Source organism: Ranitomeya imitator, chromosome 3 (genome assembly GCF_032444005.1).
Source record: "Ranitomeya imitator isolate aRanImi1 chromosome 3, aRanImi1.pri, whole genome shotgun sequence".
In the NCBI taxonomy this organism is placed as follows: domain Eukaryota; kingdom Metazoa; phylum Chordata; class Amphibia; order Anura; family Dendrobatidae; genus Ranitomeya; species Ranitomeya imitator.
The window spans coordinates 426,979,391-427,006,661 of record NC_091284.1 but is presented as its reverse complement, the minus strand read 5'-3'; the positions used below and the strand labels follow the sequence as shown (position 1 = coordinate 427,006,661).

At 43.8% G+C, this 27,271-nt stretch overlaps 1 protein-coding gene across 1 annotated transcript in view; it reads left to right on the top strand.

Moving 5' to 3' along the window:
• Positions 1–27,271, top strand: part of LOC138670157 (zinc finger SWIM domain-containing protein 7-like) — a 112,698-nt gene that overhangs the window by 71,522 nt on the left and 13,905 nt on the right. Inside the window, exon 5 of the mRNA XM_069757234.1 lies at positions 15,080–15,184. Within this exon, the coding sequence (XP_069613335.1) occupies positions 15,080–15,184 (105 nt within the window). The remainder of the gene's footprint in view (positions 1–15,079; positions 15,185–27,271) is intronic.

Here is a 27,271-nt window from a genome sequence, read left to right as displayed (position 1 = left end):
ATCAAAATAGTGTCGGAGTAATGCCTCAGTCTATTTTGGCTGACATGTTTGGTCAACTAACGTAAACCCTGAATCGGCATGTGTACTCAGCAAAGCTGTAAATTTTACTGCAGGAAGAGATTTCCATAAATAAATCTGAGGGGAACTTTCTGCAGCTAGGCTTTTCAACAAAACTGCTAATTTAACTATTAATGTGATATTTTACACTACAGTTGTATTTGGATAATGTAAAAAGGAAAAAAATAATTAAGTTTAAATTATTATGCTTTGCTTATATAGCACCATCATATTCCACAGCGCTTTACAGACATTATCATCACTGTCCCCATCAGGGCTCACAATCTAAATTCCCTATCAGTATGACTTTTAGAGTGTGGGAGAAAAGTGGAGACCCTGGAGGAAACCCATACAAACACAGGGAGAACATACAAACTCCTTGCAGATGTTGTCAAATGTTCAATTCACGGACGTCATGATGGAGGACGACCAGCCCCGCACATCACCAGATGGATCCAGGAGGATAAATCCACCAGAGAGATGTCCCCATCTTCTGTATTCCCATGAACGTCCAGAGGAGAATCATCAGGGGGAAGATCTGACTATTAACCCCTTCAAGTCGCGGCCCTTTTTCATTTTTGCGTGTTCGTTTTTCGCTTCCCTCCTTCCCAGAGCCATAACTTTTTTTATTTTTCCGTCAATATGGTCATGTGAGGGCTTATTTTTTGCGGGACAAGTTGTACTTTTGAACGACACCATTGGTTTTACCATGTCTTTTACTAGAAAACGGGAAAAAAATTCCAAGTGCGGTGAAATTGCAAAAAAAGTGCAATCCCACACTTGTTTTTTGTTTGGCTTTTTTGCTAGGTTCACTAAATGCTAAAACTAACCTGCCATTATGATTCTCTAGGTCATTACGAGTTCATAGACACCTAACATGACTAGGTTATTTTTTATCTAAGTGGTGAAAAAAAATTCCAAACTTTGCTTTAAAAAAAAAAAAAAAGTGCCATTTTCCGATACCCGTAGCGTCTCCATTTTTCGTGATCTGGGGTCGGGTGAGGGCTTATTTTTTGCGTGCCGAGCTGATGTTTGTAATGATACCATTTTTGCGCAGATACGTTCTTTTGATCGCCCGTTATTGCATTTTAATGCAATGTCGCGGTGACCAAAAAAACGTAATTCTGGCGTTTCGGATTTTTTTTCTCGCTACGCCATTTAGCGATCAGGTTAATGCTTTTTTTTTAATTGATAGATCGGGCGATTCTGAACACGGCGATACCAAATACGTGTAGGTTTGGTTTTTTTTTTATTGTTTTATTTAGGATGGGGCGAAAGGGGGGTGATTTAAACTTTTATATTTTTTATATTTTTTTCATATTTTTAAAAACATTTTTTTTTTACTTGTGCCATGCTTCAATAGCCTCCATGGGAGGCTAGAAGCTGGCATAGCCTGATCGGCTCTGCTACATAGCAGCGATCATCAGATCGCTGCTATGTAGCAGAAATGCAGGTGTGCTGTGAGCGCCGACCACAGGGGGGCGCTCACAGCAGACCTGCATCAGTAACCATAGAGGTCTCAAGGACCTCTATGGTTACCTTCCTGATGCATCGCCGACCCCCGATCATGTGACGGGGGTCGGCGATGACGTCATATCCGGCCGCCCGGCCGGATGCGGTAGTTAAATGCCGCTGTCTGTGTTTGACAGCGGCATTTAACAGGTTAATAGCGGCGGGTGAATAGCGATTTCACCCGCCGCTATTGCGCGCACATGTCAGCTGTACAAAACAGCTGACATGTCGCGACTTTGATGTGGGCTCACCGCCGGAGCCCACATCAAAGGGGGATTCACGGCATGCGCAGTAGATGTACGGCGCATGTCGTGAAGGGGTTAAAGAAGAAGCTGATAGGATCAGTAGTGATGAGCGAGTGTACTCATTGCTCGGGTTTTCCCGAGCACGCTCAGGTGGTTTCTGAGTAATTATGACTGCTTGGAGATTAAGTTTTTATCACCTCAGCAGCATGATTTACAGCTATTAGCCAGCTTGATTACATGTTGGGATTATCCAGTAGACATCAGGATTATCAACCAGTAGACATTCAAAGGAAATCTTTGTATTATTGCAAAATTATAACCTAGAAGATGAAGATATCATGCATGACTCCTCAGGAGCAAACCTCTTTACACCTAATGTACATCCAGGTCTTCACAGCACAGATAATTCCTCTAATAATAAAGAACCTTCTCCTGTTCAATCACAGATTGTAAGAATTCTCACAGTGGAGAAACCGTACACCTGCTCAAAATGTGGGAGGTTCTTTCCAGATAAACTACATCTTCTAAAACACAAGCAATGTCACACAGGAGAGAAGTCTTATTCATCTTCTGAATGTGGGAAATTTTTTACAACAACATTAAATCTTGTTAGTCATCAGAAAATTCACACATGTGATAATCTATGTTCTTGTGTAGAAAGCGGAAAGTGCTTTGCATAAAGAACAAATCTTGTTATGCATGAGAGGTACCTCACAGGAGAAAGGCCAATGTGTGGGAAATGTTTTATAATCAATTAAATGGCCAACTAGTGGGATTCGTCAACAAGCTAATGTGTATTTGGTTCTCCCAACTCTCCTCACACAGGTGATATCCACATAGATAAGAGTCGGGAAGCTTGAATTTGCTAGATCTTTTTGTTCACTGGACGATAAGTCGTCATTGTCTAATGGCAGTATTCTTTGCTCTCACCATTGAGAACACATGAAAGGTGTATGGGCGTGTGAGGAATAAGAGTTGTCGATCAACGAGTGAAAGTCACACATAGCAATAGAAAAATACATACAACCTCAATTCCCAAAACATTGGGACGCTGTTTAAAATGTAAAGAAATTAGAAAACGGTGATTTAGAAATCTCTTACAGCCATATTTTATTCACAACATTACATAACACATAGATCAGAAGGTGAAGATTAGATATTTTTCCTTTTCATTTAAAAAAAATAACTCTCTTAGAAATTGGTGGCAGCAACACATCTCAAAACGTTGGGACATTGTTAACAAAAGGCTGGAATATCAAGTGGTACTAATGAAAAAGACTGTAGGGTCAGTTTTCACATCACTTGACTGTGTATAAAAAGAGCATGTTGGAGAGGCAGAGTCTCTCAGAAGCAAAGATGGTCAGAGGTTCACCAAACTGTGAACAATTGTATGTCTAAAATTGTGGATCAATTTCAGAAAAAAATGTTCCTCAATGCAAAATTGCAAAGACTTTTGAATATCCCACCAGCTAACATACAAAAGAGAAATCCATGTGCACGAGGGAAAAGACTGACTGGCAATATTGGATAATCATGATCTATGGGTCCTCAGGCGGCCTGCATAAATCGCAGACCCAATTTGGTCATGCAGCTCATTGCATGAGCTCAGGAATACTTTCACAAATCATTGCCTGTGAACACATATGCCGTGCAATTCAAAATGCAGGTTATAGCTTTATCATACAAAGAACAGGCCATATCACACGACAATCCTGAAACCGTGCTGGACTGAGGTAAAATGGAAAACTGTTCTGTGGTCAGATGAATCAAATGTTGACATTTTTTAATAGAAATCACAGATGCTTGTCGGTGTCAAGAGTAGAGAGTCCACCCAGCTTGTTATCAACACACAGTTCCTGCATCTCTGAAGGTATGGGGCTGCATTAGTGCCTATGGCGGGGGCAGCTTACATACTGTATATTGAAAGGCGCTATCTGTGCTGAGCATTAAATAGAGGTTTTAGAATAACATCTGCTCCCATCCAGACAATATCTATTTCAGGGAAGACCTTGCATATTTCAGTAAGACGATGCTACACCACGTACTCCATCCATCACACCAGCATGTCTTCACAGAAGAAGGGTTTGAGTGATGAACTGGCCACCTGCAGTCCAGACCTTTCACCAATAAAAAAACATTTGACTTGTTCTGAAATGAAAAATTTGGCAAAGACGGCCAAAGACTATGGAGCAGCGAGAATCCTACTTAACCCCTTAATGACCGCCAATATGTCTTTTTACTTGAGATATAACAGAATAGCATCTCCATACAGGTGACAATCCATCAGCTGTCGGCTGTACACTATAGCTGACAACTTGCTGCATTAGCCACGATCAGTGTTTGCACCGTCCATATCTGTTTAACCCTTTAGATGCTGCTGTCAATGGTGACGACATCATATAAATGGTTAACAGAGTGTGGGGGCTTCCTATTTATCCCCATCTGCACCCTGAGATCATAATTGTGTGGTCCTGATGTTTGCCATGGCAATTCACGGCCAAATAGCGGCCGTGGAGTCTGCCGACTGTAGTAATCTGTTCAGAAGTCAGCAACACTTAGGTGACAAAAATACATTTTTTCATTCCTGTCATGCCACGTTGCATTCATTCCTGAAAATCACTTGAATGGTTAATAAACTACCTGACAGAAGTTTTAAATATGTCAAAGGGGTGCTGTTTTTAAAATAGTATCACTTTTTGGGGGTTTCCCTATATCTAGGACACCCAAAGCCACTTCAAATCTGGATAGGTCCCTAAAAAATACCGTATTTTTTAGATTATAAGATGCATTTTTTCCCAAAAAATTTTTTGGGGAAAATGAGGGTGCGTCTTATAATACCTTACCGGCTGTGGTGGAGCAGGATCCCAGGGTTGCTGCTGAAGGAGGCAAGAGTGGATGGTTGCTGCAGGCCACAGAAAGCCCAGAGCCCCCGCAGTTACATGGTTTCCTATGCGGTGGACTGCGGGAAAATGGCCGCCGGGGGCAGCGCATGCTCACATGGAGATCTGGGGAGATGAGATCTCAGTACTTGTTTCTCCTCCCATTTTTGTTGATCTATTATGATATATATGCGTATGTATGTGTGTGTGTGTGTGTGTGTGTGTATATGTATATGTGTATATATATATATATATATATATATATATATATATATATATATATATATATATATATATATATATATATATATATATATATATATATATATATATATATATATATATTTATATATATATATATATATATGTATATATATAATATATATGAGTTTTTGCCGTTTGTGACCACTATGGAGAAAGGTTATAAACAAAACTATAGCTTGCAATTTGAAAAAAGCATGTACAGTCCTTTTTACCGTGGTATATAAGGGGTAGTACCCTACTTGAGCACCCTGCACCAAGTGCCGTGTTCCCATTTTGAAAATAACAGTCACATACAGTACAAACCAAAAGAATACCAAGAGTGTGCAAAGCAATCATCAAAGCAAAAGGTGGCTACTTTGAAGAACCTAGAATATAAGACATAATTTCAGTTTTCACACTTTTTTGCTAAGTGTATAATTCCACATGTGTTAATTCATAGTTTTGATGCCTTCAGTGTGAATGTACAATTTTCATAGTCATGAAAATACAGAAAAATCTTTAAATGAGGTGTGTCCAAACTTTTGGTCTGTACTGTATATTACCGTATTTTTCACTTTATAAGACTCACTTTTTTTTCCCACCAAAAGTTGGGGCGGGGGGATGCAATGAGTCTTAAAAAGTGAAGGTGTCAAGCAGCGGTGAAGCTGTGGGATCGGGGATGCGGTCAGCGCAAGGTCGGGGATGCATCTTCCCTGCACCATCGCTTCAACCCGGAGGAGTGGTGGTGAAGGAAGCCGCCATAGCTGTGCCATGCAGCAGGGACAGGTAAGCGGGAAGAAGTCTTATACTTTCACCCACCTCATGTTCTTCCCTGGTACCTCGCAGTATGCATCCTTCCTACACCCAGCGGCAGGATCACAGTGCACGTAGGCGCGCACTGTCACCTGACGCTCTGCGACGTCACCTGACAGTACAGCGAGACACCCAGCAAGTAGTCTGGCCCAGAGCAGGAAGCATAAGTTATTTTTTTAATTTTATTTCAACATATGTCACCATGGAGGGGAGTGTGCGGTCTGAGGTCTGAAATTACAAAGAAGTCCGACGTGGGGGGGTTAACCGAGGTCTGCTATTATGTCTGAGGTCTGCAATTACAGGGGGGGGGGAATGGTGGGTGTGAACTGAGGTCTGCTATTAAAATCAGATACCTCCTCCTTTGTAATTGCAACACTCAGATCAGAGGTCTTCAACTACAATAGGGGATGGATATTTGATAAGAGAGCTGCAATCTCACAGGTCCTCGATAATATTATTATTATTATTATTATTATTTATTGTTATAGCACCATTTATTCCATGGCGCTTTACATGTGAGGAGGGGTATACATAATAAAAACAAGTACAATAATCTTAAACAATACAAGTCATAACTGGTACAGGAGGAGTGAGGACCCTGCCAGCGAAGGCTCACAAGCTACAAAGGATGGGTGAGAATACTGTAGGTGAGGGTAGGGCTGGTCATGCAGTGGTTTGGTCGATCGGTGGTCACTGCGGGCTGTAGGCTTGCCGGAAGAGGTGGGTCTTCAGGCTCTTTTTGAAGGTTTCGATGGTAGGCGAGAGTCTGATGTGTTGTGGTAGAGGGTTCCAGAGTAGGGGTGATACGCGAGAGATAATAGTGCCTCATTCACAGATTCTCCCCTCCCATTATAATATTACTTTTTATTTTATTAAAAGTTTTTTGCACATTTTTTGGCTAAGATTTTTTTTCTTATTTTCCTCCTTTAAAACCTAGGTGCATCTTATAATCGGGTGCGTCTTATAAAGTGAAAAATTTGGTATATGTGTACATTGGCCTTCTGTAATAAAACAATCCCCCACACTGCATGCCAAAATTGAAATAATGCACCACATCATTAATATACAACTAGCCACGCATTATTCAATATATAAATTCATAAGCCAGAACCGTGCTCCCCATTAACTTCAGTCATTCTTCTGCTGCCAATAAATATAAAATAATTAGTTACTGTGAGTCTTCAAAAAATTAATTGTTAAAAATTGAAGTTTTTATGTCTTTTGCATTTTTTTGTGTTCAAAATGCAGCATGTATGGGGTTTTTTGTTTTATGGTTGAATGTAAAGGTTGTAAAAAGCAAAAGTCTAAAAACTGCAAAAAAGACTGCGTAGGAAGCCTTAGTAATAGTTTGCTGCATTTTCCCTGCAGCTGTTTTCCAAGGTGCAAAGTGCTGATATCCGTGAAACGGAAGGTGACAGTCCAGCCGTCTCTTTTGTAGGTGTTTCGCTCCATCAGCACAAAATACAGTACATCTACTTTCCAGACTGTACATACATATTAAAACAAAGAACCCATCAGATCAGTCACTGTTTTATACTTTTTTGTTTTATCAATATTACCAGGCACTGCAGTCATGTCTTAAAATGGAGCTGGCCTGAGTCCTGAAATCTTTTCACTCATTTTAGCTCGATACGATTATGCTTTCCTACACATTGCTCCTGTAAGTTATATAGGAATCACCCAGGATTAGTTCTGTTATTATTCGACCATCTTATGTTTCATACATAATCTTGGGCCTTGGAAAATATTGTGTTTCTAACATTGATGAGCTAAAACAATCGCTTTCATTGTGCACAATGTCTGTGTGTATTATATATTTTTAATTTTTTAAGCTACACTTAGTGATGGGCGAACCCGAACAGTAAAGTTCGGGCTCTGTATCGGACACCTAGTGTCCGTGCACGGATCCTGAACAAGTGTTTCTTATGGACGTGCTACTATGTGGGTTCGGCAGCCTGAATAAAGCTGCAGCTCAGCCAATCAATAAGCTTTTCTGGTGTTGGCACTTTCGGCTCCTTCACAACCATGCCAAATATTGGCAAGGCTGTGATTGGCCAGCGCAATATTTAAGAAATTTTTTTTACAGAGAGACATGCGTTCCCCTTCTATTTGATAACAAGCACATGTAAAACAGACAGCTGCAGGCTGCAGCCCTCAGCTGTGTGATTTATCTTGGCTGGTTATCAAAAGTAGATGGGCCACCATTATGTTTTTTTTATTATTATATAAAAATTAAATAAAAAAAATAAAAAAACAGCATGGGATCCACCCTATTTTTGATAACCAGCCAAGGTAAAGTAGACAACTTGGGGCTGGTATTCTGAGGCACGGAAGGTCCATGGATATGTGGTGCTTCTCAGCTTAAAAATAGCTCACAGGCACCCTAGAAAAGGATCCATCCATTAGATGCAACAATTCTGGCGCTTTGCCTGGCTCTTTCCGCTTGTCCTGGTGCGTTGGCAAGTGGGGTAATATTTTGGGGTTGATGTCAGCTGTGTGGTTAGGAATGGAGAGATGTCTGTCACCCCCATTACTAACCACATAGTCAAAAATAATAAACACACACACAGAAAAGTCCTCTAATTGTACAAAACACTCCTCGACCCTCTTTTACCCCATTTATTACCTTTTAAAATAAAATAATCCAAAGGGATTTGCTGTGAATCCATCCCACAATGATTCCCAACTCTGCTACATCCGAATGCAGTGCTGAGCGCTAACATCAGTAATGAAGGGCAAGCGGGAAGAGCCAAGGTGCATATAATGGATTATTCATTTGTGGGGCAACTGATCACTTGTGTATTTAGTCTTTGAGGGGGCCAATATCCTTGGCCCCTTCCCAGCCTATTAATTTCAGCCCACAGCTGTCTGCTTAGCCTTTGCTGGTTATTAAAAATGGGGGGACTCCACGGTTTTCCTTATTTCTATACTTATTAGCTAAATACATGTACAGTAAGCTACACATTCACTGTACTAATTAAATATCTCATTGACATCTTTCCTACTGTTGACAGGCGCCAGCTGATGAATTCTCTCACCAGCCTCTCTTGTTCTCCCTGCTATCATCGAGAGCAGGCAACACTGATGACAGTAGTAGTCATCAGCTGCTGGCTCATGCTGTCCTCTGTGTAGCAGTGTGGGTATCCGCAGCGGTCCACAAAACCCAGCGGTGGTGATTTCAGTAAATTTACCACCGGTAAGAGCTGTATGACAGCGTGGAAACCACCAGATGTTCGGGACCCCAATTCACTTGAATGGGGTTCGGGATCAAGTTCGGGTACCGTTTTGGTACCCGAACCAAACTATTTTTTATAAAGTTCGGTCCAACCTGATGAACCCGAACATCCACGGGTCTGCCCATCCCCAGCTACCCTCCTGCTTTATTAGTTAGGCTTGGATTCAAAGGATATCGCTAACGCAACATGTGTGTGGTCACGCTGGCCCTTAACTGACACAAGCTGCTAAAATCCAACAGGTTTGGATTTTTAGCATGTTGAATGGTAGTTTGCAGTTTGTGATGTGACCACGTTCATTTTTATTATGGTGCAATGTAGGAACGCCATACTGTGGTATTTGATGTAAGACATGCAGTTATAAATCGCCAGCCCTGCAGCTTTTACTGCAGGTGTAATGATCAGGCTCTCTGCTCTCTGTCTTTTTCTAGCTAAAATTATTGGTTCATTGATAATACACATAAAGAAAACCCTCAGGAGGGAAGCGACAACTATGTACACGAAACACACGTCAGGGTCGCTTGTTTCTGTAGCATTTCGATAGCAACAGCCAGTCCATACTCATGATGGGTAAGCATTATTGCCATATACCTATGACAAAGTGAATCCATGTATCCATGCAGATATGCTTTGTAATCATAGTACTTTGACCATCGCGTCTATTATTTAGGGCCTGTTTGCTTTGTGCATTCATATTAATGTATCTATCTCTCATACACAATCTTATTACATCACATGTACTGTTTAGTTGCTAAACAGTCTTTGTAGTTGACTTGTGTGTATTGAATTATTCTGTTTGCTATAGGTGTATTAGCAATACAGCAATAATTTTAGCTCTAAAAACTCCTTCCTTTTTTGTCCAAAGTCAGTGTGGAGTTACCTATCACTTCTAATCAAACATTTATAGTTTCTATAAGACCTAATTGCTGAATTCATTATTTAAAAAATGTACTCAATGGACATACTTTGTTTATTTTTTGTCTGGACACGTGTGCTTGTTCAAATGCCCTGTTATCTCTGTGTAAATACCGGTTGTAACAGTGTAGTCTCAGAACAAACCACTGATAAGTTACAGCAGAACTTGTGATGAGCTTTATAGTTCTATTCACCAGAGCTGTCACTCAAGGAAAAGAGTCCACCCTTCTAGAAACCAGGAAGCAAGGAGACTGCACAGCTCTGAGCTGCTCAAGAGGTAATTTGAGATTACCTCTAAGTGTATGGGCACCATAACTGTTATTGATTATATATACATTTAGAGGAAGAATAACCAAGGGACCTGCACAATGTTGGGTTCTGGACAAAAAAAGTTCTAGTTACTTTATGGGTGATGCGAGTATTAAGTAAAAAAGCTGAAGAGCTTTGCAGGCATCAGCGACATTTGATGGATCATATAATTTATGATAAGGTCAATCTATAATTTTACTAGAAAAAGCATTCTACATGCTACACTATTTTATCTGGAAATTGTGACTGAGGTTTTGATACAAATGTGAACAGAGGCTTAGCTGAAAACATTGTAGTCTAATGCTAAATGCTTGATGTTGAAGATCTGCGCATTCACCGTTCCGTTTCTGCAGGCACCGAATCTTCTTTCTTCTAATTAAAAGCAATTGCCGTTTTGGAGAAATGCAGATTCGTCTGGAGTAATTTCCCGTTCTTAGTCGTACAAGACGATCCTGATGTCTGCAGGATGATTCCGGATGTTCTTGAATTTGTAGAAAAACAGATCCAGTATTATGGTTTCTCCAATGCGTTCCCACAAACTGGGCGGCTGCTGCAGCTTTATGTATTTGGTCGTACAGACCGATTTGCTTGTAAACATTTTTCATCCATAGTCCTATACAGACTGAGACTCTCTTCCTGCCAAGTGTCCAAATTAGAACTTGGCAGCTGTAAACAGTCAGACATTTCCTTGACAGGTCTCTTGGGGGTGGTAAATGGGAAAGAAGAGTTTCTCTGTGTGACATGAGTAGTAGCCAAATTTGTAGTTAATGGACTTCGTAGAATTAGGGAAACATCACCGAAGAAAATAGAACACGATATAGAGTTTAAAGAGCAGGCTGAATCTTTAATGGAAAAGACCATTAACCCCTTTATGTCAATTGTACAGTTCTTACACATCAGTATTTGGCAGTGCATAGTTATGTTCAACTACAGTTATATGAAAAAGTTTGGGCACCCCTATTAATCTTAAGCTTAATGTTTTATAAAAATTGTTTTTTTGCAACCGCTATTTCAGTTTTATATATCTAATAACTGTTGGACACAGTAATGTTTGTGCCTTGAAATGAGGTTTATTGTACTAACAGAAAATGTGCAATCTGCATTCAAACAAAATTTGACAGGTGCACAAGTATGGGATGGTGGCCCGATTCTAACACATCGGGTATTCTAGAATATGTATGCGTAGTGTATAGCACAGCCCACGCAGTACATTGCGCAGCCCACGCAGTACATTGCGCAGCCCACGTTGTACATTGCGCAGCCCACGTAGTACATTGCGCAGCCCACGTAGTACATTGCCCAGCCCACGTAGTATATTGCGCAGCCCACATTGTATATTGCGCAGCCCACGTTGTGTATTGCGCAGCCCACGTAGTATATTGCGCAGCCCACGTAGTATATTGCGCAGCCCACGTAGTATATTGCGCAGCCCACGTTGTACATTGCGCAGCCCACGTAGTACATTGCGCAGCCCACGTAGTACATTGCCCAGCCCACGTTGTGTATTGCGCAGCCCACGTAGTATATTGCGCAGCCCACGTAGTATATTGCGCAGCCCACGTTGTATATTGCCCAGCCCACGTAGTATATTGCCCAGCCCACGTAATATATTGCACAGCCCAGGCAGTCTATAGCAATGTGGGCACCATATCCCTGTTTAAAAAAAAAAAAAAAAAGAATTAAAATAAAAATAGTTATATACTCACCCTCTGTTGGCCCCCAGATCGAAGCAGTTACTGAAGCTCCTCGCGCGGTCCGGTCTGAAGAGTGCATTGCGGTCTCGCGAGATGATGACGTAGCGGTCTCGTGAGACCGCACGTTATCATCTTGCGAGACCGCAATGCATGGAGCGGTCACCTGGGTGTCGCGAGGAGCGTCGGTAACCGCTTCGATCCGGGAGCCAACGGAGGGTGAGTATATAACAATTTTTTTTTTTATTATTATTTTTAACATTAGATCTTTTTACTATTCATGCTGCATGGGCAGCATGAATAGTAAAAAGTTGGTCACACAGGGTTAATAGCCGTGTCAACCGAGTGCGTTACACCACGGTCAACGCTGCCATTAACCCTGTGTGAGCGCTGACTGGAGGGGAGTATGGAGCGGGCACTGACTGCGGGGAGGAAGGAGCTGCCACTTTCTTTCGGACTGTGCCCGTCGCTGATTGGTCGTGGCAAAACAGCCACGACCAATCAGCGACTTGGATTTCCATGACCGACAGAGGCCGCGACCAATGAATATCCGTGACAGAAGGACAGACAGACAGACGGAAGTGACCCTTAGACAATTATATAGAAGATGAAAAGCCATTAGTCACTGACATTTATAGACCGATCCCCTAATTCTCTACTGCAAAGTACAATTCCTTTTTTTTTTAAATTATAGATTTGGCACATGAGCCAAGTGCTTATGATCACACTTGATAGATATGATAAATTGGGAAACTGAAAGTTATTTTGTTTCAGATTTGTCTCCTTTCTGTCTAACTCACGGTCCACTGCCTGTTGTCAAGTGTTATCCACGTCTATCAGAAGAGACACCGAGACAGATTACTGGAGCTATGGTTGGATCTTTGTCTTTCTGTTCCTCTCCCTTCTGTCAAGCTAAATGCAGGCATCTCAGAAAGCCGAGCTTTCTGTTAATGGTAGGCAAGCCATTTGACAATGACGGGAGTAATGCATGATGCGTCTGAAAGGTTGCAGCACCAATAGTTCTGGCAGAATGTTAATAAACTGCTCAATGAGAGTGGATGGCAAGTTACAGAGTATGAGAATTTTATATGGTCATGTTAGACTACTATATGCATCAAAAGCCGTTTTTACTTGTTTTATTCAATGATGGTATCAAGGACAAGCATGCTTTAACCAAGTGACAGACACAGCATTATGGCAGACAAAGAGATCTGTTGGATAGCTAGCAGTCCTAATCATCTAGGTACGAGGACTATGAGCTAATATTTGTGGTCAATTTTTGTATCTTATTGCCACAAACATCACACACTCACTGCACATGTGTTTTGGAGGTGGCTGTAAAGGAGGACTACACTTCTCACACTCGCCCATCACAACGGGCTAACAATGAGCTAATTGCACCTCACCGCCAGCTCACATATCCACACCACTATTTTAATAGGCCACTGGATGCCTACCCTGTGTAACACACTAGTATACACTCAGACCCGGCTTTCCCAATCACCTAATAAGTTCTCTTCTAGCACTCTGGCATACAGAGGATAACAAAATCAGACTATACTTTCCCTCTTCAAGGTAGTAGGTAAGTTTAGAGCAGCAAGAAACAAACTTATTACATTTTAGATTTAAAAAGGTACAGTTCTTAAGGTTACATAAAGATGATGTAATAAGAAGATGGCATACATAAAAAACAGTACAACAACAACAGTACAATATAAAAGGATAAACACAGAAACGTCTTAGGGATTGGACCAATGAGCGCTTCGGGCAGAGGATATTACCGCAGAAATTTGTACAGCTGTACAATACACGTTGTCTCTCTTGGGATCCAACACTGGGTTTTTATGGATGAGATGTTATATTTGGTCTCATCCAAACCCCTCGCCACCTCCTCTTGCTCAGATGAGCAGAGTATGAAGTATTGAAGATGGCTGGACCATCATTGTAAATACATCATTGTAAATACACACCTGTGCTTTGTATCTCCCCCACCTCATTGTAGATTGTAAGCTCTCACGAGCAGGGTCGTCTTATTTTGTCTTATTTTGCTTTATTACTGTATTGTTAACATTGTTACCTATGACTGTTGTGTTTGAAACTGTTAAACTGTAAAGCGCTGCGGAATATGTTTGCGCTATATAAATAAAGATTATTATTATATAAATAAAGATTATTATTATTATTATGGTTAATTTTATGTGCAAAAAGATGGGTGCAAGTACATTATTCTAATTTATGTAATATTTTCCCGCTGAAACCTCATAGTGGAATAATATGACCTCCATATTTCCAAGCATTCTTTCGCCATTCTAGACACACCAAACATGACTATCATATGTGAAGATTTCAGGTTCACTTATATTTCTGTGGTCTCTCAAGGCCGTCGGAAGTGATTCTGTCCTCCAGTCATCCTCTTCTGGATTGTGTTAATATCAGATTATTGTTGTGGCATGGAAATAATTTCCATTACAATGTGAAGTCTCGGAGACGACCAACCTGCCTTATGGGCAATCAGCTTCACTTTTGATGTAGCACCTCTTTGCTAACGAGGAAGTACACAGTAAAAGTTTACTCTTCCAGAAATTGTCAGCTACAATCTATAAAACTTAGCACTCCAGCACATGACATAATATGGGTCTATATGGTAACTCTGTGTGTCTCTGATTTTATACAAAAACTAAAATGAGGTATTTTGTACGATCCATCGTAGAGTCCCTGCCGGTGTGTGAAACTTGCCCATAGGGACGTTGTGTTGCCATAAAGCATTAGTACAAGCAATTGTGAGTTGTGCGTGAGCCATTACTGCAACTATTAGGGCTCCTACTCACTTGCGCGAGAATCGGATGAGTCTCGCATGGCAATACCCTGTCACTGCACCCCCCACTCAGGAGCTGAGCTTGCGGCCGCATGTATTCCTATGCGGCCGCACGCTCCGATCTGAGAGCCAGGTGCAGAGCCGGGTTTTAAACATGCGAGACTCATCCGAGTTGCTCGCAAGTGAGTAGGAGCCCTTAGACTTTTTTACATAATGTATTTATTTCTACATATGATTGACCATTGAATGCATAATTACTGTACAATATTGCAGCTGATTAAAATAAAAATTCTGAAGCCATAGAATAAAGATGGTGTCCTATCATGGAATAAGAGATAATACAATGTGGTTTTTAACTTTTGCTCAGGTAACTGGGAGTTCAGGCAAGATGTACACCTGTTACAAGACCAGTCACTACTGCTCCTGCCCTGCCTTCACTTTCTCTGTACTCAGAAGACAGGACAACTTGATGGTAAGTCATCTGCATTGTAGAGTATTGGGAAACACACTGATGAACGCTAACCTCGCCACCCTACTTGATGTCACTATTATGTCCGAGGAGTTGCATGGTACGCACTCCTCACTTGCACCAACGCAATGTACCGCACCCCCTGGGGGGACATGTAAGGTCAACTTGGCAGATAACCCCTGTCCACATGGGTCCAGGAGGCTCTGGGAGTGAGATTGTGTCCCACGCAGTAACTAACATTGCACCACACTCGTTCTGACAGGCTGAGAAGCTTCTTTCACTAGCACCAGTGAAACAGCACCTGGTTTGCCCGGTAGAACTGCAACTAGTCCCATGTTTGATATAAGCCCAGTCCGTTAATGGGATTATATCGGGCCAGAAACCAGCCTCGGTAGCATGGAAAGCTAAGCTGAGATCATGGATGTGTGGATTGAGATAAAAGAGCAGCCCAATATTAAATTATATACAGTTAAGTCCATATATATTTGGACAGAGGCAAAATTTTTCTAATTTTAGTTAGAGACAATACCACAATGAATTTTAAACAAAACAATTCAGCTCCTTAACATGTGCCACCCTGTTTTTAAAGGGACAAAAAGTAATTGGACAGCTTCAATAATTTTAAATAAAATGTTCATTTCTAGTACTTGGTTGAAAACCCTTTGTGGGCAATGACTGCCTGAAGTCTTGAACTCCTGGACATCACCAGACGCTGTGTTTCCTCCTTTTTGATGCTCTGCCAGGCCTTCACTGCGGTGGTTTTCAGTTGCTGTTTGTTTGTGGCCTTTCTGTTTGAAGTTTAGTCTTTAACAAGTGAAATGCTGCTCAATTGGGTAGAGATCAGGTGACTGACTTGGCCATTCAAGAATATTCCACTTCTTTGCTTTAATAAACTCCTGGGTTGCTTTGGCTTTATGTTTTGGGTCATTGTCCATCTGTAGTATGAAACGACGACCAATCAGTTTGGCTGTATTTGTCTGGATCTGAGCACACAGTATGGCGGCTCTGAATACCTCAGAATTCATTCGGCTGCTTCTGTCCTGTGTTATGCCATCAATAAACACTAGTGACCCAGTGCCACTGGCAGCCATGCATGCCCAAGCCATCACACTGCCTCCGCCGGGTTTTACAGATGATGTGGTATGCTTTGGATCATGAGCTGTACCACGCCTTCGCCATACTTTTCTCTTTCCATCATTCTGGTAGAGGTTGATCTTGGTTTCATCTGTCCAAAGAATGTTCTTCCTGAACTGTGCTGGCTTTTTTAGATGTTTTTTAGCAAGGTCCAGTGTAGCCTTTTTATTCTTGATGCTTATGAGTGGCTTGCACCGTGCAGTGAACCCTCTGTATTTACTTTCATGCAGTCTTCTCTTTATGGTAGATTTGGATATTGATACGCCCACCTCCTGGAGAGTGTTGGTCACTTGGTTGGCTGTTGTGAAGGGGTTTCTCTTCACCATGGAGATTATTCTGCGATCATCCACCACTGTTGTCTTCCGTGGGCGCCCAGGTCTTTTTGCATTGATGAGTTCACCAGTGCTTTCTTTCTTTCTCAGGATGTACCAAACTGTAGATTTTGCCACTCCTAATATTGTAGCACTTTCTCGGATGGTTTATTCTGTTTTTGCAGCTTAAGGATGGCTTGTTTCACCTGCATGGAGAGCTCCTTTGACCGCATGTTTACTTCACAGCAAAACCTTCCAAATGCAAGCACCACACTACATATCAACTCCAGGCCTTTTATCTGCTTAATTGAGAATGACATAACGAAGGGATTGCCCACACCTGTCCATGAAATAGCCTTGGAGTCAATTGTCCAATTACTTTTGGTCCCTTTAAAAACAGCTGAAACTCCTAAACCCTTCATCCAATTTTAATGTGGATACCCTCAAATGAAAGCTGAAAGTCTCAACTTCAAGTGCATCTGAATTGATTTTTTTTTAATTCATTGTAGTAATGTCTATAACCAAAATTAGAAACCTGTTGTCTCTGTCCAAATATATATGGACTTAACTGTATTTAATCGCCTTAAGGGGACACTAGACAAAACACATATATACAAAATGGTTACACATATACAATGGTCAGATATGCAAATACAATAATGGTAAGACAAAGTATCCAGAATATGAGTCAGTTACCAGTCAGATGAAAGGTCTGGCTTGCAGGGGAAGGACTGCTACATGGGAGACTGGTTGCCCCCTCTGTTCCTTGACTTCTCCCCACACAACATGTCATCGCGGCCAGGGCCGGACTGGGACTAAAATTCAGCCCTGGCATTTGAAGTCACACAGGCCCACTTGTCGCATGGTGACTGTATAATATCTTTGTACACTTGTAGGTTACAAGAAGTGAGGGGAGTGTAACATGACTATAGAACATAATTACAGCTGTATCCAGCATTACAGCTCAGTCCCCATAGAATGTAATACAGCACAGCCCCCATAGAATGTAATACAGCTCAGTCCCCATAGAATGTAATACAGCACAGCCCCCATAGAATGTAATACAGCACAGCCCCCATAGAATGTAATACAGCACAGCCCCATAGAATGTAATGCAGCACAGCCCCCATAGAATGTAATGCAGCACAGCCCCTATAGAATGTAATACAGCACAGCCCCTATAGAATGTAATACATCCAGCCCCCATAGAATGTAATGCTGCCAGCCCCCATAGAATGTAATACAGCCAGCCCCATAGAATGTAATACAGCACAGCTCCCATAGAATGTAATGCAGCCAGCTCCCCATAGAATGTAATGCAGCACAGCCCCATAGAATGTAATGCAGCACAGCCTCCATAGAATGTAATGCAGCACAGCCTCCATAGAATGTAATACAGCACAGCCCCATAGAATGTAATACAGCACAGCCCCCATAGAATGTAATACAGCACAGCCCCCATAGAATGTAATACAGCACAGCCCCCATAGAATGTAATGCAGCACAGCCCCCATAGAATGTAATGCAGCACAGCCCCCATAGAATGTAATACAGCCAGCTCCCATAGAATGTAATACAGCACAGCCCCTATAGAATGTAATGCAGCACAGCCCCCATATAATGTAATACAGCCAGCCCCCATAGAATGTAATGCAGCCAGCCCCCATAGAATGTAATACAGCCAGCCCCCATAGAATGTAATACAGCACAGCCCCCATAGAATGTAATACAGCACAGCCCCCGTAGAATGTAATACAGCACAGTCCCCGTAGAATGTAATGCAGCCAGCTCCCCATAGAATGTAATGCAGCACAGCCCCATAGAATGTAGTGCAGCACAGCCCCATAGAATGTAGTGCAGCACAGCCCCCATAGAATGTAATACAGCACAGCCCCCATAGAATGTAATACAGCACAGGCCCCATAGATTGTAATACAGCACAGGACCCATAGAATGTAATACAGCACAGCTCCATAGAATGTAATACAGCACAGCTCCCATAGAATGTAATACAGCACAGCCCCCATAGAATGTAATGCAGCACAGACCCCATAGAATGTAATACAGCACTTCCCCATAGAATGTAATACAGCACAGCTCCCATAGAATGTAATACAGCACTTCCCCATAGAATGTAATGCAGCACAGGCCCCATAGAATGTAATGCAGCACAGCCCCATAGAATGTAATGCAGCACCGGCCCCATAGAATGTAATGCAGCACAGCCCCCATAGAATGTAATGCAGCACAGCCCCCATAGAATGTAATGCAGCACAGCCCCCATAGAATGTAATGCAGCACAGCCCCATAGAATGTAATGTAGCCAGTCCCCATAGAATGTAATGCAGCCATGCCATGTAATAATAATAAAAAAAAAACACTGACTCTACTCACCTTTCCTCTTGCCCCGCGCTGCTCCTGGCTCCGGTCTCAGCAGCTGCAGTCTGCCCGCCCGGTCACATAGCAGGTGCGCGATGATATGACGTCATCGCGCACCCGCAGTGTCAGCGGCAGCCAGAATATGAGTCAGTTACCAGTCAGATGAAAGGTCTGGCTTGCAGGGGAAGGACTGCTACATGGGAGACTGGTGGCCCCCTCTGTTCCTTGACTTCTCCCCACACAACATGTCATCGCGGCCAAGGCCGGACTGGGACTAAAATTCAGCCCTGGCATTTGAAGGTACACAGGCCCACTTGTCGCATGGTGACTGTATAATATCTTTGTACACTTGTAGGTTACAAGAAGTGAGGGGAGTGTAACATGACTATAGAACATAATTACAGCTGTATCCAGCATTACAGCTCAGTCCCCATAGAATGTAATACAGCTCAGTCCCCATAGAATGTAATACAGCTCAGTCCCCATAGAATGTAATACAGAACAGCCCCCATAGAATGTAATACAGCACAGCCCCCATAGAATGTAATACAGCACAGCCCCCATAGAATGTAATGCAGCACAGCCCCATAGAATGTAATGCAGCACAGCCCCCATAGAATGTAATGCAGCACAGCCCCTATAGAATGTAATGCAGCACAGCCCCCATAGAATGTAATACAGCCAGCCCCCATAGAATGTAATGCAGCCAGCCCCCATAGAATGTAATACAGCCAGCCCCATAGAATATAATGCAGCACAGCCCCCATAGAATGTAATGCAGCACAGCCCCTATAGAATGTAATGCAGCACAGCCCCCATAGAATGTAATACAGCCAGCCCCCATAGAATGTAATGCAGCCAGCCCCCATAGAATGTAATACAGCCAGCCCCCATAGAATGTAATACAGCACAGCCCCCATAGAATGTAATACAGCACAGCCCCCATAGAATGTAATACAGCACAGCCCCCATAGAATGTAATGCAGCCAGCTCCCCATAGAATGTAATGCAGCACAGCCCCATAGAATGTAATGCAGCACAGCCCCCATAGAATGTAATACAGCCAGCCCCCATAGAATGTAATGCAGCCAGCCCCCATAGAATGTAATACAGCCAGCCCCCATAGAATGTAATACAGCACAGCCCCCATAGAATGTAATACAGCACAGCCCCCATAGAATGTAATACAGCACAGCCCCCATAGAATGTAATGCAGCCAGCTCCCCATAGAATGTAATGCAGCACAGCCCCATAGAATGTAATGCAGCACAGCCCCATAGAATGTAATGCAGCCAGCCCCCATAGAATGTAATGCAGCACCGGCCCCATAGAATGTAATGCAGCCAGCCCCCATAGAATGTAATGCAGCACCGGCCCCATAGAATGTAATGCAGCACAGGCCCCATAGAATGTAATGCAGCACAGCCCCATAGAATGTAATGCAGCACCGGCCCCATAGAATGTAATGCAGCACAGCCCCCATAGAATGTAATGCAGCACAGCCCCCATAGAATGTAATGCAGCACAGGCCCCATAGAATGTAATGCAGCACAGCCCCATAGAATGTAATGCAGCACCGGCCCCATAGAATGTAATGCAGCACAGCCCCCATAGAATGTAATACAGCACAGCCCCATAGAATGTAATGCAGCACAGCCCCCATAGAATGTAATGCAGCACAGCCCCATAGAATGTAATGCAGCACTGGCCCCATAGAATGTAATGCAGCACAGCCCCCATAGAATGTAATGCAGCACAGCCCCCATAGAATGTAATGCAGCACAGCCCCATAGAATGTAATGTAGCCAGTCCCCATAGAATGTGATGCAGCCAGTCCCCATAGAATGTAATGCAGCCATGCCATGTAATAATAATAATAAAAAAAACACTGACTCTACTCACCTTTCCTCTTGCCCCGCGCTGCTCCGGTCTCAGCAGCTGCAGTCTGCCCGCCCGGTCGCATAGCAGGTGCGCGATGATATGACGTCATCGCGCACCCGCAGTGTCAGCGGCAGGCAGAGCGGGGAATGATGGGAGAGGGAGCGACAGCAGACGCTCTCTCCCTATCATTGCATTCAACTGTACCGGCGTCTATGACGCCGGTACAGTTGAATGCGGGGCCGGCCCGGGAGTGTGCCGACAGCGGGGGGGACTCGGAGTGTGCCGACAGCGGCACACTCGAGTGGCCCACTACTGCCAGTCTGGCCAGGATCGCGACCTACCTAGAGGGTCATAACTCCTTAATGGGCAGCTGGCACCGAAGTATTGCAGGTAACCTCCAGGCATTGATTCACTATTCCTCTATTCTCTTGCTCAGCACATTATTCCAATTTTGGTATACAGCCTCTTTTGGTCTCCCTTGCTTTCTTGTGTACCCTTGAGCTCTGATACATTTAACACTTAGGCCGGGATCACACATGTGAGAAATACGGCCGAGTCTCGCATGTTAATACCCGGCACTGCCGCCATCACTCAGGAGCGGAGCGTGCAGCTGCATGTATTGTTATGCGGCCGCACTCTCCGCTCCTGAGTGACGGCGGCAATGCCAGGTATTAACATGCGAGACTCAGCCGTATTTCTCACTTGTGTGATCCCGGCCTTATACTATGTCTATAGGTACATTCTGTTGCACAATGCACATGCACTTTTGAGCAAGTTGTGTATATATATTTGCTACCTTAAGATTGATACAAACTGAACTCAGCAATCCATATATATCTAAAAGTAACACATCAATTAATGTATACAGTGGATGATATATAGTTGCTAAGTGCATGAATGGTAGACCATTCGATAAGAAACCGGACAAAATAAATCTCGAACTTATGATCTAAAAGGAAAATACAAGGATTTGATTTTATTCCAAGTACGGGCACATTTTTTGTTGTAGTGCTACCGTTTACCACTTCTGTTCAATAAAGATAATTTTATCAAGAACATCTATCAGTCCTTGTATTTTCCCTTTAGACCATAACTTTGATATTTTCTACCTTGCCTGTTGTTTGCCTCCTTATCCTGTGGTTCCATCTTTTTGGTGCACCATTGTCATTTTCCTAATTACTTTAATCAATATGTTTTTATCGTTTGTTTGTTAAGTCCATCAATTAACCCTCTCCGTACGTAACTGAAGAAGGTCAAATAGACCGAAACGTTTTTTGGTACTACACAATAAAAAAAATCAAGACACTTGCATTTAAGTTGAGTGCCAGGTTCTTTTATATTTATATTTACGGTACCAAACAATACTGCAGAAACAAAACCCCCACCACCACCCGCCATGGCAGAATTGCATTGTTTTTCTTCATCATGGAATTCTCTTCCCTGCTTTCATTACATGATGTGGTAAAATGAATAATGTCATTCAAAATTACTGTACATCTAGTTCCGAAGAAAGAAAAAAAAAACCAATCCCTCGTACAGCTATATACTGTAGAAAGAAAAAAAAAAGTTAGGGCTCTTAGAAGAAGAGGAGGAAAAAAACGAAAGCCAAAAAAATTAAAAAAAAATGGCCACATCCTTAAAGCGAACCTGTATCCAGATTTGGCCAATATAAGATACCGCCACTGCCTTTCAGGGCTTATCTACAGCATTCTATAATGCTAGTCCATGTATTTAAAAAAAAATTTAATGTCAAATTTTGTTTTTTCATATCATGATGTTTTATTAAAGGGAACCTGTCACGTCATTTTGCTACACTAAATTGCCCCTAATGCCGTACAGGTCACGTAATGTTCATCCTTAACGTGTCTGTAAACGTCCCAGTAGAGAAATAAAAAAACTTTTAGGCTACGTGCACACGTCAGGATTTTCTGCAGGAAATCCGCACGCGTTTTTATCGCGTTTTTTCCGGAGCTTTCCCAATGCAATTAAATAACGGTAAAAATGCAAAAAATCCGCAAAATTAATGAACGTTTTTTTTACAGCGATGCGTTTTTTTGGTGGAAAAAAACGCAACATATGTACAAAAATTGCGGAATGCATTATAAATGATGGAATGCATATGTTTGCGTTTTTAAGCGGTTTTATAGCAGAAAAAAACGTGAAAAATCCTGAACGTGTCCACACAGCCTTAATCTTTAGTTAACTTCTATGTAACCTCCAGTCTCCTTGTCATGTGGGTTGCGCTGGATATGGTTCAGTCAAGCTGGTACTCGGAGCGTTATGGTTGCCTTAAGTGTGCGTCGCTGTTATTGCTCCGTGCGCTCACGGCATGAACAAAGTATTCGAGTGCCAGGGGCTTCCGAAGCATGCACAAATCAAATATAAAGCTATGGAGGTACACGCAGCTTTAATGAGCATAACCGGTAGGGTGAAAAAGCGACTAGGGCTTTTTAGACTCCAACTTCCTTTCCTTTCAGGAAGAGTTTTTAGAAGTCTCATTATCATCAGAGACAGGATTACAATAACCGGTAATACCTCTATAGACAGCTGATAACACAGGGTCCACCAATTGCAATAGGCCACCCTACGTCCCGTCCTTGCACAATGACTTTTGCAAACACTCATTAGATGCTTGATTAAAATAGATTCGGTCGGAGTCTGACCATTGAGGCTATGTAAATGTGTTATTTCCTGAAACAACATAAATTTAGCGTCTAATAAAGCCCCAGTGGTCCGTGTGATTTTGCAAGATTTTTATTTTAATGTAGATTGTAATATGATAAAAAAGTAATTAAAAAATATACATTTAGCACCAAACCTTGATGCAAATCATTTTCTGGTAGCTTCCCTTTAAGTGGTTAAAAAGCAGAGGTGTGTTTAACCTATTTTGCTCTTTTGCCCTAACAGGTCAGTGTTGTTTTTTTTGTTTTTTGTTTTTTTTCCCTACATTTGTGTCCTATGTCCTAACCATTATTCTCTGATCTTTGTGTTTATAATTTGCTATAATTGCTCATCATGCTTTGCCTGATCGTTCTCACCAGGATAATGTAATTATTTCTGTCCACGTGGTATAGTAAATACGTCACGCTCCGGGGCTTGATCAATACAGAGTCGGTGGGATACATGATCCTGGCATCATCCTCTCCTTACTTATTATGTTCTCTTCATTTAATGGTGTCAGTTAAACATTACGAAATGTGCAGTGAAAAGAAGAAAAATCAGGGATCATTAAGGCCATTTGGCCGCCCTCATTGATGGTTGTTGTTATAGTGACCGGTGAATAAGTGCTGCAATCATGTCAACCTAAAACATATTGTGGGTCATGAAAAGACATCCCAGCTGTAATATGTCATTGGTCTGGAGCCTGCGGTGAGCCATATGCAGTGTTGGTAGATGGCATGTTTGTATCGTTATATCAGTCTGTTTACAGTACCAAAATAGCAAAAATGTATGAGAGAAACTCCAAAAAGTTGAAAATCTATGTAGCGTATGTTTTGAACAATATTGCAAAACACATCTTAAAGGTGGTCATAGGAATAAGATATGCAACTTACGAAAAAACATCATATCGAAAAAGGTGTCCCGATCTTCAGCTACAAGCTTAAAGGAAATCTGTCAGTAGGATGTCACACCCCAAATTTAAAGCCCCATCCAGCAATGCCTTTACATGGCCAATCCATTCCTCCGTTACTGAGAAATTAGCAAATGACGCTGTAGATCTGAAATCTGTCACTCCAGCTCTATTCCCTACCCACCACTGCCTCCTCCTACTTAACTGATGGCTCCTGAAGTCACAGAGCGTAGAGGCTGTAAATCAAGCAAGAGGAGGTGGTAATAGGCCTCGTAATAGAGCTGGAGTGATAGAAGTTTCAGACCTTCAGCTACATTTGTATATCAATTCAAACACTGATTTCTCTGTAGGAGGAACAGACTGGACATCAAAGGTTTTATCTTGTTAATATATTGCAGTCATACTAATTGGAAGACCCCCAGCCGGCCAGTGGGCACTAGAGGGGAGGGGTCCTAAGGCCACTCCTACAGGGGTTAAATCCAGGTGTCCGGCCGAGAACTTCCTCTTTCACTCCCGGCAGGACACCTGGAAGCTTTTGTCTGTGCCCCTGCAGTGATGTCGGACCCCCTGGTTGCGGCCTTGTTGAAGGGAGCGGCACAGAGAGGTGAGCACTGGCTTCAGGCCAATTTTACCGGGGTCAGGGCTCAGCTTTCTGTCCCCTCTCCTCCCCCCTGCTCACAATCCCCTCACCTGGTGAGTCGTCTCCCCTGGGCCCTCAGGTCGCTCCATGTCCGGCTCTCCTAAGCCGCGGATCGGCACGCCGGCTACGGGTCGTTCTGCGATGGGTGCCGGGGGTACGGAGGGTGGAGCTGCCTGGATACCTGCGCCCCCCTCTGGTCCGCAGCTGTCCGGGGCCCGACCAGCGTCGGGCGGGCATAGGCGGCAGAGTAGGGCCGGGCGACGCACCCGCCGTAGAAATGTTTGCAGTCAGAGGGGGCGGCGGGTCGCGCCGTTCCGCCCGCGGCACCGCCACTTTCCCCGCCTGCAGCTCCGGCTGCAAGCGGTGTGTCGGCGTGCGGCGCCGGGCGGTTAGAGCCCTCGCCCCAATCCCCGGTCGCGCCGTTCTGCCCGCGGCGCCGCCCTCCGGGACAGCAGCGGGGGTGTGCAGCGCCGGGCGGTTAGAGGTATCACCCCAATCCCCGGCCGCTCCAGGGCCGCTGCGGGCGATACAGGGGGAAAGGCAGTCCGCCCGCTTACCCCGCGCCCCAGAGCGGCTCCAGGTCGGGGAGGGGGCTGGCTCACCGCCTCGCAGCTGCCGGCATCTTCCGGCTCCCTCCTCGGGCTTGGTCCGGCACCGGGGAAAAGCTCCACCCACCAACTTCCTGTCTCCGCCCACCCACTTCCGGTCATCGGATCCCAGCAAGGAGAACAGCGCTAGCCAGTCCTCCATTACCTTCCCTGCGGGCACATATACGCTGCCCGCAGGGGGTAACCTGGAGGCTGGTTTTAACCCCTCACGTTCCCCAGAGCGAGCTGTTCGGTCGAACTCGACCGAACAGCGAGCTGATTTGTCACCGGGCGTGACCTCTAGCCTACCCCCGGCAGGCGCAGCACTGATGCCTGCACGGGGGTATCAGGGGTCAGGCCAGAGAGGTCATAGGGCGGCTGAAGAGCGCGTTGTTCGGTCCCATGGGACCGAGCAGGGCGCTCAACAGCCGCACAGCGGGAATCATGGCGACATCTCAGTAAACGCACCAAGCACAGACACATTCTCACCTCCCCCCACTGCCCAAAACCTTAATAAAAATCTTCCGTTAACCACCGCCCCGTCAAATCCCAGCAATAGGGAAGAATACAGTTACCTCCTTACGCCCCCCCTTCTAATTAGCACTGCAGGACCATCTACGGCCAATAATCCCCCTCTGTCTACTCATAGAATCCCCCCCCCATTACACCGCATTATAACGGCGGACGAAGGCGTAGATGCCACACGTCCTCCCAATTTTCCTCCGATAACTCCCTTCGCCGTTCCCGCTACTCCTCTAAGCGCCACTACCGTCGCAGACGCAGCTCCCATCTGTCATCAGCAACATCCGAGGGGTCCGAGGTATCGCAAAGTCCGGATAGGAGTCATCATGCACGTGGCAAGTCCTCTAAATCACGGTCACCCTCTAGGGCTATCAGCCGGGGAGAACAATCCCCCGCGGCTTCCAGCCACAACAACCACCACGCAGTCACGGAAGACAGAGCCATCAATCCACCACCACGTGGTAGTAATCGGGCTCCAACGCACGATAATCAGTGCATCGGCCAGCACATCGGCCAGTCCCTCGCTGTAGCGGGAGCCAGAGTTTCCCCGTCCTGCGACATCCCCCCGTCAACATCGGCGGGGGTTCCTCCAGGATCGGTGTACACTCGTCCAGAGTCACACAGCGGTGAGTGTACCAAGGGTAGCGAGGAAACGTTACGCTACGGGGTTAATGTAAAGGAAATGGAGCTAACGTCAGCGTTAAAGGAGATAATCCTACAATTAACTCATGCAAGGGGAAATGTGGTGAACAATTCAACACCACAGTCCGCTAATCTACACAAAGACGCCTTCTTCTGCGGGATCAGCCCGCTAGGCGCTCATATAGACCAGGAAACGAGACAGAAAATCTGGGACAACGATTATATTGATATTTGGTCGCTGTTATCAACGGACCAACAAACGGTTGATAGAGCTAACGAAAGGGGTTTCGATAGAGGGAGATCAAAAATCGGGTTAACCAGGAATAATTGGCTCCAGGCCTTCGCAGTATTAGTCCACAACTGCAGGTCAGAACTCAGTAGTCGTGCGAAAACCCGGGGCCTGCTGGCTATATAACGAGGGAA